General features: G+C 26.4%; 2 protein-coding genes across 3 annotated transcripts; one reads left to right on the top strand and one right to left on the bottom strand.

Annotated features, from left to right (window-relative positions):
- Positions 1 to 2,932: 2,932 nt before the first annotated feature.
- LOC145740668 (uncharacterized) lies at positions 2,933 to 14,430 on the top strand. 2 transcript variants are annotated; one of them, XM_082558489.1, is made up of 24 exons: positions 2,933 to 3,175; positions 3,580 to 3,655; positions 4,015 to 4,165; positions 4,319 to 4,569; positions 4,906 to 5,113; positions 5,256 to 5,405; positions 5,739 to 6,263; positions 6,416 to 6,527; positions 6,993 to 7,096; positions 7,802 to 8,025; positions 9,239 to 9,323; positions 9,583 to 9,941; positions 10,043 to 10,097; positions 10,172 to 10,268; positions 10,526 to 10,704; positions 11,352 to 11,450; positions 11,564 to 11,676; positions 11,754 to 11,888; positions 12,225 to 12,328; positions 12,533 to 12,592; positions 12,701 to 12,821; positions 13,255 to 13,420; positions 13,636 to 13,760; positions 13,962 to 14,430. In XM_082558489.1, the coding sequence occupies exons 1-24, from the start codon at positions 3,130 to 3,132 to the stop codon at positions 14,005 to 14,007; spliced, it is 3,591 nt and encodes a 1,196-aa protein (XP_082414615.1). In that variant the 5' UTR covers positions 2,933 to 3,129; the 3' UTR covers positions 14,008 to 14,430. The 2 variants fall into 2 exon arrangements, with proteins under 2 accessions (XP_082414615.1, XP_082414616.1); XM_082558490.1 differs by lacking the exons at positions 13,636 to 13,760; positions 13,962 to 14,430 and adding an exon at positions 12,992 to 13,042 and having other exon boundaries at positions 13,255 to 13,317.
- Positions 14,170 to 16,364, bottom strand: LOC145740669 (tetratricopeptide repeat protein 14-like). The gene has a single exon (XM_082558491.1). The coding sequence runs from the start codon at positions 16,186 to 16,188 to the stop codon at positions 14,557 to 14,559; it is 1,632 nt and encodes a 543-aa protein (XP_082414617.1). The 5' UTR covers positions 16,189 to 16,364; the 3' UTR covers positions 14,170 to 14,556.
- Positions 16,365 to 16,478: the final 114 nt, after the last annotated feature.

The raw sequence follows: 16,478 nt of genomic DNA, 5'->3' as shown, positions 1-16,478 counted from the left end.
TTAAAAATCAGGAACCTAATGTCGAGACCTTAGGCTAGGCGCCTTTCCTTTTTACGTAGGTAACTTTAGCTTGTAAATCGAGCCTTACCTGTTTATTTCAAGCTAAATTTATTTGTAAAACACGCTAGCCTATACTACACCATTACCTCATTTTGTAGTTAAAGATGGAAATATAAACATAATTAAATACAAAACACAAAGTATGATGAGACAATGGATAATTAATATAAGTCAATGGTATTGTATTACATATTACCTAATATGCGTGTGAAGAAATTATTCTTTTTTTGCATATTCTGTAGCAGAATAAAAATTTAATAATAGTAATTTTAATATATAATTCAAGTTCTTTTTTTATATTAAAACATTATATTCTACAAAGGGTTCTTAATGAGACTATTTTTAGCAATATAATAATACAATTTTTTAACGATATCTAGTTTTCCGCTAGTTGGGTAAAATTACTTATTGAGAAAAACCGTATTCGTCACCGCTATTAGGAACCATTGTTATTTCCATATAAGGAACCGGCTTAAATGTGTGGGTAGATTATCGTTATCTAGTTGGGGTTATCCAGTTTCTAGTATTAGTATGATGTCATGTAAACATTACTTATAGTTCTGTAAACTAAAATAAAAAGTTTTTTTTATATTTTTGGGGATTTTTTTTGTATTGTTTATTTTTTTACAAATAAATTTACATTTTGGGTTTTTTTGTAGTGACAACTTCTTACAACCAAATTAAAATTATGGGAAATTTTTTAATTTATTTTTTAGTTTTTTAAAATTAAATTACGATATTTTTTTTTCAAACAACACAGAAATGTTTTTAAATAAATAAAGTTTTTTTCGATTTTAAAATAGGGTATAGACGACAAAACATTCAAATAGTAAACAAAGAACAAAAAAAATAACATTTTATTTTAAACAAAACTTGATTTGTTCAGTCTGGAAAGTCAGCAAAAAGGTTTAAATCTTAACGATGTTGTTTTTACTAGAATATCCTTTGTTGGGAATGTAAATCGTACTAATCACTTGTTCATTAGCTTTTAAAGAATCTTAATTAAAAGGATACAGTAGACAAAACACGTTAAAGACCGGTCATATCGCTAAAGTTTTAATATACCACTCCTGGTGTTTATAACACCAAGTCAAAACAACTTATACGAATTTGGGTTTGACACGGTGACAATTCGACATTTACTACAAGTCTTCTAAGTGGACATTTCCTATGATAATAACTAGGACGTAGTAGTAAAAACTTTATGTCAAACAGTGTCATAACGCGACAGGACTTCGTATTTTCTTTCAGGTAACGCAATTCCGAACCGGAAAAGCTTTATGAGGTCATACTGACCGACGTGAGGTAACTTTTGATTGTGACGTCACTGTTGCACCTGAATGCGCCAGGAAGTTACTATGACGTCATAGTAAAAGGTGTTCATGGATTTCTATTCAACTTTTACTTATATGTAGGTTACGTTATATCTTTATTTCCTGTTTCTTAGTTGTTACGTTTTTGTAAGGAAATAGGTTTACCTTTTTCCTTTTACCATAACAGATAAGTTCAATTATTAAAAATCTGTCACATGAACTAATGTTTTTTAGATTTTTTAAGTTATTTAACAATTTAAAACTAATATAATAGCAGCATATAAAATGTTGTGAATTTTGAAACCTCATAATTGCAAGACCTATTTTTTAATCTAATTTATTTAATAAATGTTGTTCAATTTTCTGCCTTTAAAATTTCTGCATTTAAATTGTTTTTATTATGTTAAAACAATACAATTGTGTCAGACTATTGTTGACTTAGTTGTGTTTTTTTTTTGTTTGTTTCTTTGTTTCAAATTAATTGTAACAATTTCGGTTTATTAAAAAACAATGTTTGTTAACAAATAGTCTTTGTTCTTAAATATATGCCGATATGGTACATGGCCTTATTAAAAGTTCTAATCCATTAAATATACAATTTCACAATTTATTAAATTAATTTTTTTTAATAATTCTATAAAACCCTTTTTTTAATTTTTGTGTTTTTTTAAATTATCTTTTTTTGTAAATTTTGTAAATTGTCATTCAATTAAAGTCTGGGTTTTAAGTTTGTTTAAAAGTTTATCTTAAAAATTCTCACGATGTTTACAACACTTTATAAATTTAAACAAATATCTTCGTCCGTTTACGACCTGAGAAAAATCAAATGTTAATATTTGTTTTGTATAAAGAAACTCAGATATACAAATGTACATAAATATTACCATTCAATACATCGACAATTTATTTTATCCTTAAAAATTAAGTTGCATGAAAAATGACATACAATTTGTTAAATTAATATTTTTTGTTTAAAAAGCGAAATTTTGTGTTATAAATATAAAAATATTTTGTAAAAAAAGACAGAGCATTAAAACAAATATTTATTTCGTGTTCATTTTGTTAAAAAAACAATCAAACTAGAAAAATTCAACTTTGGCGTTTAGCTTCCTTCTGAATATATTCGTCAGTGGGCGTGTTCCAAAAAAAAAAAAATTTATTTCATTTTTTTTTTGACAAGACTTTGCAACTAAAAATGAGATATTTTTAAAGTATGTAATTGTTGAGTTAATGAAACATAAGTTAGTTAGTAAGTGTGATTTATAGTTAGTAAGTGTGATATATTATAAAATATAAAGCATCCTTTAATAAAACAATTTTACTTTTTTTTTTTTTTTTTTTGATAAATTTGGCTATTGATATTGTTTTAATAATATATGTTATATTATTAGTATATACAATCTATTTTACAATAGGGGCAATAACTAAAGTTAATTTGTGCCACACAAGCAAATGCCACCGAATTGATATTGTTGTCACAAGCTTGATTTTGGATGTCACGGACAGATGACTTCATTTTTTTGTAAAATAATTTTCAAACCTACAAATCACATGAAAACATCAACATGGTAGTTTAGTAAACAATAACAACTTTTTGTTAGTGTTAAACAATTTAGTTGCGTGGTTTTAATAAAATTGTACAAGCAGTTTTACAATAAATATAATATTCTAACTAATCAAAATAAGGCGTTGGCTGAATAGCAAACACTATTGGCGGGCAGCCTAAAATTTGCCGAAAACAGTTAAACATCGAAGTATGGCTAAACGGGAAAATTTACCGAAAATTGTAGCTGATATTCAAGGTAAATTGGTTTAAATTTTGTGTTGCAATTGTGTATAAATACTTGGTGTTATCCTTTTCATTGATGTGTAGTCTTTTACTGCTGTCTATGTTAATTGAATCAACATTAAACATCGTTATGGAAAAAAAACTGGGTTTGGTGACAATGCTATTCTGGGTTTGGTGACTTTGCCAAAACATACTTAAAATGTTTATATAAACCAAAATTTTTAAGGCATGTTTTAAATTATTGCAATGTTGTAATATTAATTGGATATTATATTCATTATCTACTTTTAACAGTGCGCAAAAAAGGAAAAAAATGTGATTAAAGGCAAAATCAATTTCTGTAAATGGAAACTAAATGTTTTTGTTAAAGTAGTATATTATTGCATACATAAAATTTATTTGATTATATTTGTACAGATGTGGTCACTCAACTTTTAAATGACTTTAATGTAAGTCATGACCCAATTACTGATGACAATCTTGCTCTACATAGGTAAGTTGAATTAATCTTTTGTATTTTAACAATTATTTTTTATTTAATTGTTTGTGATATATATCTTTTAGCAATTTTGTATCTTTTATGTGTTTTTTTCATTGCAAATTTAAATTTTTAAAATGTTTCATTAATTTTTATTTTTAATATTAAAATTTTTTAGTTTAACATTGTTTTATGATTACTTTATTAATCTGCTATTCTTTTTCATATCCTAGTCAAGTTAATCTTTTGTTTAATAAGATTAAAATAATACTATGAAGAAAAGTCTAATATTCTGTTGCTAATATTTATTAAAATTCTGATATCATGAATTTAATAAAAAATAGTTACTTGATGTTGACCACAATTTTTTTTAGGTTTTGTGCAAAATTAGAGTTTTTATTGTCATCGAGCATCAAAGAAAAGATTATGGGTGGTAAGAAGAATTATTGGCACTGGATTTACTCAGCTTTGAGACATAATAAAGGTTTAAATGATGGTTTAAGATATGTACAAGCTAATAAAGAGGTAAGATATTTAGTGCCGGGACATTTGCCTTTTTTTAAGTCTGTAAATGAAATTAATTTTGAAATCATGTTGTAAAGTTTATTTTTTTAACATTTAAATTGTAAATCACAGATAAAACATTTCATAATTATTTTTGTAATTAATTTTTTATAGCTAAGAACATCAAATGGTAAAGGGCGTGCTCTTATAAGGTATTGCCTCGTTCACCAAACTCTCGCTGATAGTTTTCAAAATTGCCTGATGAATGAAAGTACATCTAAACAATATCTAGCCCCGAATTCGGTGTTAGCTAATCCCACTTACAATACAGCATTTGTGATGTCTTTGTATGATTTAAATGGGGTGAATTTTGACTTAAATTCAAAAGGTTTTGATTTGGATATGGGTTGGCCAACTTTTGCAAGGTATGTATTTTGAAGCTGTTTAGTATGGACATATGAATATTGCCCAATCTTAGATTTAATAGCTATTTGTTTCTTGTATGCATGTTTATTATATTGCTTTATTTGTACTGTAAAGTTTTCTACTACTAATTTGGTTTTAATTGGCTATTGTTAACACTACAAGGGCAGTAAAAAAATCATAAAAATAAACTTTATAGTCGAGTATATTGCTACTGCTTAAACTTTTTAACAACATGTTTTCCTTGATAATTGCAGTTTTTTAATAGTCAAACTGAAAACAAGTGCATAGATTGACTAAAATCTAATTTACAATTAAACAAACCTAACTTTTTATAGCAAACAACCTCAACCTTCCCCTTCTTATGATAACTGGGCAATTCGAAGTCATGTTGGCAGTCTCGGAAGTTTAACAAATGCTTCAATAATGATGGAGACTCCCAACATTCAGGGAAGTGGAAGTAGTCTGCCATCTAGTGTTGATCATAGGATCGAGGACCTAGTATTAGAGCTGGATCAGTCAGATAACAAAATTAAAGAACAAGAGGTAATGAATTTTTATTTTTTTTTAAGTTTTTTTTTTTAATTAAATTTTTTTTTTAATTTTGTTTTGAGTGCTTCTTAATTTAAATCTAAATATATCACCCTCTATATAATTATCAAAACAATATTTTATTTATTTTTTTAAGAATTTGATCACTCGGTTAGAAGAAAAGTCAGATAATTTGATAAAATCGACGAGTGAAAAGGAAGATATCCTAGCTCGAGTTATTTCTGATCTTGAGAGTAAAAATCGACACTTACAAGATGCTATGAGTCACATGAGTAACGAGTTTGAGGTTTGATTTCATTTTTAAATTGAATTAGTTTTAAAATAATTATTGAAATAAAATTAGGTTTACACCACCCCTTAAGATTTTGATTGTTTATATCTTGATGTCTTATTTTTCAACTTTGTTTTTATATTAAATTTTAATTGAATATTAAATAAATTCTTTAAAATAAATTTAATAAATTGTAACTAGTTTTATGCTATAAAAAATAATGAAAAAAAAAAACTTTTTTAATATGGCTTATAATTTAATTCTGTTTTTTTATTTAGGTTTTTCAATTATTTTTTCTTAATTTAAAAAAAAAAATTTTAACTATTTTTTTGTATGTGTTATGTGCAGGCTAGAGAACAAGAATGGCAGGAAAAGCATTCAGGCCTATCAATCAAAATGCTTGAAATCGAGGATAAAAACCAACAATTAAAAGAAAAAGTTAAACAAATTGAAGAAGACAAACGGAATTTGGAAGATCTTTGCTCCCAGCAGATGTCCAATATCACTTCTAACTTTGACTCAAATGTTTACACCCCTGTGACATCATCAGTAGTGATGTCATCGGCATCAATTACCCCCGACGAGAAGCCTGATAACACATTTATGTTGGATCTTCAAAATGATATCACAACACTTAGAGATCAAAACCAGAATTTAGATTTGGAATTAGAAAACTCCAGACAGTTGAATTCTTCGAATAAAGTTGAAATTTTGCAGCTTCAATGCAAGTTAGAAGAAGCGGAAGAAAATATGACATTTTTGTTGGAAAAAACTAAAACAGATGTTAGAGATTCAACTACGAAGGATTTATTATTGAAAATCTGTGAAGTAATTCCAGCAGAAAATATCGAAAATCAAGAATCTTTGCCACAGGTATTTTTTTAAATTTATCTGCATTTTTTGTTAAAGAACAGTTTAACTGTCTTTTATTAATAGTTAAAACTATTTTCTTGGATTACATTTAATTTAAATTTAAATTTAATTTGTTGATAATACAAATTTTCATTATTATTGTTTTTTTATAGATTGATGGTGTAGTGAAACAAATAGCAATGCTTACTCATGAGAAAAAGGAATTAGAAAATATGCAAACCAATAATAATGATGATTCAACAATTGATATGGAAACTTTAAAAAGTATTTTAAAAGTTTTTTTTTTATTAAAGCACGGGTTTAAATATTTAATAGCTTATTAAGCTTGGGTTGATTTACATAAAACTGATTAAACAATGATAATGTTTTTTCGTTTTGTATCGTTAATTTTATCCGCTTTCCTTTTGAAATGAATTCAACTTTCTGTATATCCTTATCTAAAAGAACTTTAACTTAAACAAAATGAAAGTTACAACAAAGTTATAGTTCATTTATATCATGCTTGCTTTGTTAATAGTTAAAATATACATTTATAACAACAATATGTTGTTACCTTTTATTTGTAGTCTATATATAACAAGTTAATATTTATAGTTTATTTCTATTTGATTAAAACAGTTTGTTTAGCATATTCCATATGTTTTATTTCTTTCTCGAACATATTCCATATGCAACTACTAAATAGCTTTTTTTGTTAATTTAAACTATTTTTTATTTGTTTTTTTTTAGGTGAAAATGAAAATTTAAAAATTGAACATTCAACTGCATTAGAAGAAGTGGAAAATATTAAACAAAAATGTCAGAATCTTTTACTAGAGAATGAAAAATTTAAGGTAAATTTTATAAAACAATGTTTTGCTGTGTAATTAAATTTCTTTATACAAAAGATTATAATAACCGATAATTTTTTTTTGCTTTTTATATAATTTGATGAATATCAAAACAGCATACAACATTTAAACTAATTTATTTTGTTATTTTCAAAATATTCTTGCAAAATTAAAAAAACTGACATTTGTAGAGCGCGGGTAAATTATTGCAGCAAATATTAGTTGAGAGCTTTAATCGTATTACAACAATTACAATACCGACTGTAGCACTGGCTATTAACTACTTTCTTTAATTTTGTAAACCTATTTAACTAACATATTTGAATCATTAGTTACGGACTGAATCTACTTACAGTGACACAGAGACTTTAAAAAAACATACATAAATAAAAAATAAATTACAAATTATGTTCATATTTTTTTACTTTAAAAACAGTCACATTATAAACAATCTATTTTGAAAATTAAACCATTTTAATCAATATTAAATTGTAAATCTATTTGTAATTAAGCTTTGTGAATGTTTAATTTATACCCTTGGAAAAAAAAAAAAAAAAAACTACTGATTATGGTATGCGGATAAACTCTTGCAGGCAAGAATTATTTGAGAGTTTGGACTATAGACAATTAATATTTTGACCAAAAGGCAGGCTTGACTAGTTTTCTCAATTTTGTAAACTTTTTTAAAAGGAAATTTTTAATATATAGTTGCAGACAGAATCTTCACACAGTGACTCTATACAAAAAATTCTTCAATTGGAAGAAGATTGCTCGATAGCTAACGAAAAAGTTTCTGCTCTGGAGCGCCAGCATGTGGAAATGTTGGGTGACTTACAAGCGATGGAAACTTTAAAAATCGAGTTTCAATCCCAGATTGAAGAACTGAACAAAAAAAATAAAATTTTGGAACAAGAAATTAGAAAGAAAGAAAGGTATTAAAATTAATTAATTTTAAATTTTTTTAATGCTGTATTTTATTTTTTTTACGCATTAATTAGCCACTATATTTTTTTATAAATTTCTTAATATTTTTTAGCAATTTAGCTTTTTAAATTTATAGTCAATTTACCTAAATAATTTAACATGACATAGTTAACTTCAAATTTTATTTGCTTGCCTTTTAATTTTTATTGTAGGGTATAGTTTTGAAAACCATTTTAACTCAATAATTTTACTCATATTTTATTTTTGCCAATTAATTTTGTATGCTGTTACTTTAAAAAATTATTTTATTTTTTTAATTAAAAATCTGCTTTTTTATATTAAAATGTGTTTTAATGGGCTAAGTGTTTTTTTAGTGATATTTAAATACAAACAATTTATGGCATTTAAAAAATGTTTCTGAAGTTTAATACCAAGGTCAAAACTTATAGATTTTTAATCATATTGTTTTATACCTATGTATTGTACAACTCTTTCATAATTAATTTATCAGGCATCAGAATTTAAAACATAATTTAAATACTTAATATATGAAGTTGTCATCATTAACTACCTACTGTGCTCAAATTTACATCGAAAATTGGTGTAAAAAATTTAAATATAAAACAATTTCTTAATCTTAAACTTTTGAAAATGAAAATACAAAAATTATTCATAAATTTATTTGGCAAAAATTTTGTTGTATGCTTACTTTGATTGTTGGTCTTTTTGTGCATGATTTTTGTGTTTTAAAGATTTTGTCAAATTTTTGCCATTTTAATTAAATAAAAACAAGTTTCAGGAATTTAAATTGTGATGAAATTTTGCAAGGGTAGAAAAAGAAATTCTTAATAGTTAGGTGAGTTAATTTTTTTCTTACAAAATTTCATTGCAATTAAAATCCCTGTAACAAAAAAACAAATTAATTATTAAAGTCGTCTGCTTTTATTGATTCTTTTCATGTGTCAAAGTGAAGTAATTTCATGTAGTTTGATGCTATTTTATGTTCTACACAACATTTAATAATTCACATATTGGAAAACATATATCATTTTTTACTTATAATAATATGACTAAAATTTCAGTTTTATATATTTGTTCTTTTTAAATTTTGTAATTGGGATTTTAGTTTTTTTTGTATTAAATATACAGGCTACAGTAAAATTTTAAACAATTATTTTTAGTATTTTAATGTATTTGAAAAATATTTGTAATTTTTTTTAGTATACATGTTGTTGAAGTTGAATCCTTGACCCAACAAATCCAGGAAGAATTAGGAGAACAAGAATTTGTTATTGAGGAACTTCAAGTAAGATCTTTTCTTTAATTTAATGTTACCTTTTAAGGACAGTTCTAATATCTGCAATGTCAAAAACATTGGAGGTTAGTAATTAGGCAAAAAAATTAATAACATTCCAAACTGCAAAAGTCAACTTGGGGCTGGGTTAGGGTAACAGATGCTACCTACGTTTTGGTTGTGAAGTCTGCCTCACATCGAGAATAAATAAATATTAAGTTTTATTTCCCAAATCAAGAATAAATTAACACAACAAATTTATTTTTTATAGGTTGAAATAGAACGTCACAACTCTCTTAACAAAAGATTAGACCACGACCTTGAAATTGAAAAGGTCAAGTCAGCATCGCTACGAAGCGATTTAGAAATTTCAACTCAAAACATGGACAAATTTAGCTCGAAATTAAACGACACAAACCTAAAACTAAGCTTAGCTGAAAACGAGTTGCTTGATACTAACACAGAGCTTCAGGAGTTGGTTAAAAGCAGTGATGAAGCTGTTTCTAATCTGATCACACATTTGGAAGCTGAAAAATTAGAAAATTCGGAAAATAAAAATAAAGTTTTGGAGCTGGAAAAAAATTTAAATATTTTGGTCAAAATAATTGAAGATTCGAATGAACAAATGAGGTAAAATAAATATAGATTTTAAGAATATTACCAAAAACTTAATTTTAACATAAAAAAATAATAAATTTATTGAAGACTATTTTTTAACTCTTCTTTTTTAGTTCTAATAATAATGTGGATGAAAGAAATGCTGAAGAAAAGGACATGAAAAATGAGGTATTTGTGAATATTCGAAAGACTATTTTTATGCATCCAATTTACTATATTTATTATTATTTTTCTTTATTTAGGATAATGAAAATGTATTCAAAGGAGGTCTTGATTTTAAAGTTAAAACATCAGTGACAAAGTTACAAGATATTTTTCAAGCTTACAATGACTTATGTGGTAAATTAACTTTAAAATAACTCGATTATAATATTTTTTTACACCTTTTTTAATAATTAATTTAATAAATAAATACAAAACAATTAATATTTAAATGTTTAAGTTAAAATTAATACTTATTTTCAAAATAATAAATTTTTGCTACGTGTGGTTGTTTTTTTAGTATCAAAAAATAAAAATATAAATGTTGTATTTTAAATCTTATTATTTTTGTTAGTTTATTTTATTTTTATTAAAAAAAATTATTTTGTTTTTAGTTTCTTCTGTTATTAAAGATGACGAATCAAAAAGTGAATTACACCAGAAAAATATTGAAATATCGAAATTAAAAAAACAACTACAAGAATTAGAAGAACAATTTAAATTATCTCAATCGAGTTTAAACGTTCAACTGGACACTGTTAAAGCATTAAGTGACAAGCATAAAACTTTACAGGTAATATATTGAGAAAAAAATGTTTTCAACATAATTGCTCAATAATATGGTATTTTACAATGTTTTATTATTTATTCTCGATATAAGAAGCCCAACATAATTGCTTAAACTTTAAGTAGTATTAGCAGTTTAAGATATTGTTGATTGTATTGGTAGAAACCGGCAGCGTGGTGTAATGGTTAGAACACTTGCTACACCACACATGAGGTCGTGGGTTCAATCCCCACTGATCTCATGCTGTAGCGCCCTTGAGTAAGGCGCTATAAACGTTATGAACTCCTGCTGAGCCAGCACTTAATCAGTAGCATAATAACTGAGCAATTATAATCTATAATATCCCAAACTGCCACAGGCATCTTGAGACTGGGTCGGAGTAACTGATGTTACTCTATGTTTAAGTCACGCATTCGACTTTCCCACATCGAGGATAAAGATATACACAAAAAAAATAATTTTCTAATTTAATTTTGACTTGGCCTGATTTAGTTCTGTTTACAACACTACACATGAATGTAGTGGGGATTAAACCCAAGCCCTTATGTAGTAAAGCAGAGTGTTCTCACCACTGCACTATGTCATCAACATAATATGTATTGAACAAGAAAAAGACAGAATTTAAAAACTTTATCTTTTATTTATGTTTTTAGGATGAAAAGGCTAACCACCACGATATGATCGAAAAATTGGTTTTAGATTCAACTGACTACAAAACTTTGTTAAATGAAAAAACTAAAGAAAATGAAAATGTAATTTAAATTAAAAAATCCAATTTTTAAATCTAAATTGATAAAAAGTCATTTATTAAAATTACTAAAATGATAAAAAAAAACATTTTTTTAGAGTTTTTTATTTTTTGTAGTTACATCTCCGTATTATGGAGAATTCTGCAATTATTCTTGATTCTGAAAGTCAGATTAAAAACCGGGATACTGATATTGAACAGTTGAAGGAAAAAATAACTGAATTATTATTGTAAGTTTTTAGATTTTAACTAAATTACTTATACTAACTAAATTTTTTTTGTTTTTATATTTTTTTTAATTTTTTAGTGATAAAGATAGTTTGTGGAAAAAGTTAAGGAATGAAAGTTTAAATGAACGTGATTGGGTGAATGACGATGACGCATCACAATGCCACAGTTGTCAACAAAATTTCACACTTACTTTAAGAAAACATCACTGCAGGTATTTTGTTTTTTAAATTATTCCAAAAAAATTTTTAAAAACTTTAAAAAAAAATTTTAATTTTTATTTAAATTTATCCTTGATGTGGAAAGGTCAACTTCACAACCTTAACATAGAGTAACAACTGTTACCCGGACTCAGACTCTTGCCATTGCCAGTTTGGGATATTATAGATTATAAATACCTGATAATTACGCTGCTGATCAAGTATTGGGTCAGCAAGAGTATATCACTTATAGCGCCCATGTTATTATTATATAGTAAATTTTGATGCTTTTATTTTATGATAAATTAAAAAAGTGATGGGTTTTTTATATTTTTTTTACGTTTTCTTAGATTATGTGGAAAGATTTTCTGTATAAATTGCAGTGACAATTTTGTAAATATTAACAAGAAAAGGTTGAGATGTTGTGATGACTGTTTTGCAACAAGAAATACCGGTAACTAAACATTAAAAATATTTCATATTCATCTTTTTATGCTTTTTAAATTTTTAAAATTACTATTTTAAACATTGAAAAAATTCCAAAAATTAGTTTTTTATTTTACCTACTAATGATTTATTTATACTTTAAATTATACTGGGTATTACTGTGTTACTTAATGTAAGTAGATTGCATTAAATATCCTATTTTAATAACCAGATTCAAAACTAAATACAACCCTAGATACAACTGAAGATTTTAAAACTCCAATTGCATCAGGTATATGTGCAACTAATTTATTAAACAAAACATATTTTGAAAGGTTTTTCAATTAAATGAAGTTTAAATTTCTTATATTTTTGCGAAAAATTAATACTTTTTGTTTAGATTCTCATTTTGAGGAAATATATGAAGAAAATACAAACGAAGAAATTGTTCCAAAACCTTCACCATCTTTATACCAAAGTTTCTCTGATATTGTGTCCAACACAGTTTATTCAACACCCAGGTACAATTATTTAATTTTTTTTATAGATCTACTAAAACACATTGTAGATAATTAAACTGGTCGATGGCCTGCTCTACGGTTGGCATTTTATTTGTTGTAAAATGGTCACCTAGTATATGCGCATGATAATTTACCTATGCACTACAAACCACAGTTATATTTGTTTCTAGACTTTCAAATAGGCATGCTTAATATCTACTAAGCTCAATTGTATATAGATGGTAATCTTGCATTTGTATTTATCAGAAATATTTAAATTAATTGAAAGACATGTTATATTTGAATCATTTTATACACTAAAAATATAAATTAAACTTCAACTTTTTCTTGTATTTATAAAAGAAAATTATCAAAATTTATAATAAATTTATTTACATAAACATGAAAAAATTTTGTACATCATTCTAACTAATTTATTTATTCACTTTATTAGTTCAACAAAGGAAGAGTTGAAATTAAACAGTGTTGAAAATGTGACAGTTCCTGCTAAAAAAGAAATTCTTCTTCCAGTTTCAATAGAGAAAGAAGGATTATCTTTGAACTGGGAAATATCATCTGACCGTGATATCAACTTCAGATTATTTTATTTAAGTGATGAGGTAAAAAAATGTTAAATTTGCGATTTTTTTTTACTTTAAATCAGAACTTGATAAAGGCTTATTATATTTGCTATAAAAAACAAATAAAATAAATGACTATTTGAAAAATATTGATGCTTAAATTAATACTTTGTTTGAACTTTGACAAATGCTTTGGTTTAAAGGCAAAAAATATACTAAAACCACTTAATTTTTAAATTTTACTGTTTTTTTAGACAAGTGCACCATTAGATGTTGTACCCACACGAAAATTGAATTCTCACGTTGAACCATTTTCAGGAAAATTAAAAGCAAAGAAAAGTGGAATTTACACGATTGTGCTGGATAATACTTATTCAAGGTAAAAAAATTATTATTATTAAGAATTCCGTTAAACTAAAAATGCTCGTATTTTGCGTTGTAACTTAATTGTTAGCTAGGGATTTGTAAAGGGCCTACCATCAAGGTACTGGGTTGGATTCCCAATATTGCCATGTCATTTTTTCATAATCTTAATTAGGCACTTTTTAAATAACAATTAATTTTTTTATATTTTATTTAGATTTACATCAAAGCAAGTTACTTATAAGTTAGAAGTGATTCCTTAAATAATTTTAATGCCTTTAATTGCCAATTGATTTACCTTCAAGCTATATATTAATTATCGTCAAAGTATAAGCAAAAAACCATGTCATATACAACAAAGTTAAAAGTTGAATTAAATATATGATCACTTTGAAAAGCCACAAATTTTTGATGTTTGATTTTATTTGGTGCATAAGCAAGAAAAAAACACTTAAAAAACATTTCTTTAAACATGCATGCTCAAATAAAATAAAAACACACATAAAAATAATTATGGAAAAAGGAATTATATTATGAGTGCCTGTTTAGTTTTTATGTTTGTGTTAAATGAAGGTCGGTGTTCTGTAAAAATTTTGCCTTCAAACTAGTGCTTAAAACAATAATATTATTACTGTACCAATATGTTAATAATTACAACAATGCAATAAACTATTACTGGTGATCCAAAAAAATGTAAGTCTTGTATTATTTTTAAAATTGATAAAGACCACACTTTAATTAATGCATAGAACAAATCTCAAATGACATTTAGGTGAAAATTTTTTTTTTATTTACAAAAAATAACGATCATTTTAAAATGATTTTCTTTTACCTTCGAATTGATTAATTTGGTCTAAGATATTTTTAAAAGTGGATTTATCGACCTTAGTAATAGGTGCAGTTGTTTCCTTATGGTTTGGTGAATTATCCTTTCTTGACAATCTCTTGTTTCGATCAAAATTTGATTTGTTTAAATTTCTTCTTGAAGAGGATTCGGAATGTCTTCGATATTTATCATTTTTGTTCGATTTTTCTGAATATTGGCTTGAATTACTGTTATGGCTCGATCTTCTTTGTTTTTCGTGCTCAGATAATGATTTTGATTTTTTGGCTGAATGATGTCTAGATTTTTTCGGACTTGATTCTTTCTTGTGATGTTTTTTTGGTGAAAAACAGGAATCACTATCATCCGATTGGGAAGATCTAGTTTTTGACGAATTGCTTCTTTTTCGAGATTTATGCTTTTTCTTTTTTGAACTTCCAATATCACTTTTTAGCAATTGGCAAAACTTAACAATAGTTGCATTTTTACCATTTGCATCTGAATCTGAACTAGATATAGATTTTCGCTTTTTTTTTGTTTGTTCACTTTCAAAGCGCTTTAAAGCCTGTCTTGCAGGTTCAGATTTTGGATCAAGTTTTAGCACCCTTTTATAAAGATTTCTCACTTCTCGAATTTGTGAATCGTCAACTGCAACCTCCGCAATTGTTTTTGCTCTTTCCAGTAGAACTTGAACCAGACTTGACTTTGCAATTTCATTTTCAGGTTCTAAAGTAACTGCAAACTCAAAATCAGCAATTGCTTTTGCAAACGTTCGTTCATTAGCAAAAAGAGCACCTCTAGCAACCAATGCATCAACATGTGATGTATCCATTTGCAAAGCATGGTTAAACTCCTGTAGTGACTCTAAAATTCGACCTTTTTTAAAAAACTTAAGTCCTTTGGCTACACTTTTGTCTGCTAGTAGTCTGGATTGGTTTTTGCGAAGTGCAGCAGCACAAAGTTTTAATGGAAAAGTTATGTTATCCAAACCAGGCACTAATGATAAGGATCCCTCGTCAATTAATTGCTCTTTTAAACAGTCAACCACATTAGGGTTTAAAAACCCGGGATGTGATAGCAACTGTTGGTTGTAAGATTCGTATTTTTGTTGGTTATTATATAATAATGGTAGGTCTTCTTCACTGATTAGTCCAAGTGGAATGTTTTGGTTTTTGTGATGATTTCTCATTGTGATTTCGACAATTTCTTCTCTTCTATCGACTGATAACACTCTTCCACGGATTAAATCCCCTGTTGAAAATTGAAAGAGAGGATTTTCATGACTACCACTGGAAGGAATTTCTGATCTTAGACATTCCATTCTCATTTTAAATTCCTTTATTTCTTGTGCCTTTTCACAGTCATAACACAACACAACCCCAATCAATCGGTGATCAGTTTTCGATTTAACACGACAAATAACAATGTCATTAGTTTCTATAGTATCCCAAACATGATCCTCTAAAATCTCAGGTTCGATTCCCATATGCTGCTCAAGTGGCAATGCTAATGAAAATATTTGTTGCTCATTGTTTTGCCAGGGAACTGGTTCAATGTCATTTACATGCTTTCGTTTAAAGTTATTTTTTTCCACGAATTTTCGAATTTTTTCTACATCCATCGTTGTTTTACATTTGCTTACTTTCAGACTTCCAAGTTATCGTATAATTTTTATCATAGCCTGACACTGGCAATATTGTAACATGTAAATTTAAAATAAATAAAGGCAAAGTTAAACATTACATAGCATATACAAAGTAATAAGAAATCCCAAGTTAAGTATGAAGAAATTTAAAAAAAAACTTTCTAAAAATTTCCGACGTATAACGCCACGTTATTTCAAAGCGTTTAAGCTAAAACTGTTTTTGGCAAATTCATTTGTTTGTTTTGACAAACAAAGATAAAATTTTA

Source organism: Corella eumyota, chromosome 1 (genome assembly GCF_963082875.1).
Source record: "Corella eumyota chromosome 1, kaCorEumy4.1, whole genome shotgun sequence".
NCBI lineage: Eukaryota > Metazoa > Chordata > Ascidiacea > Phlebobranchia > Corellidae > Corella > Corella eumyota.
The sequence above is the reverse complement of the archived record's forward strand: the minus strand, read 5'-3'. Positions and strand labels throughout refer to the sequence as shown.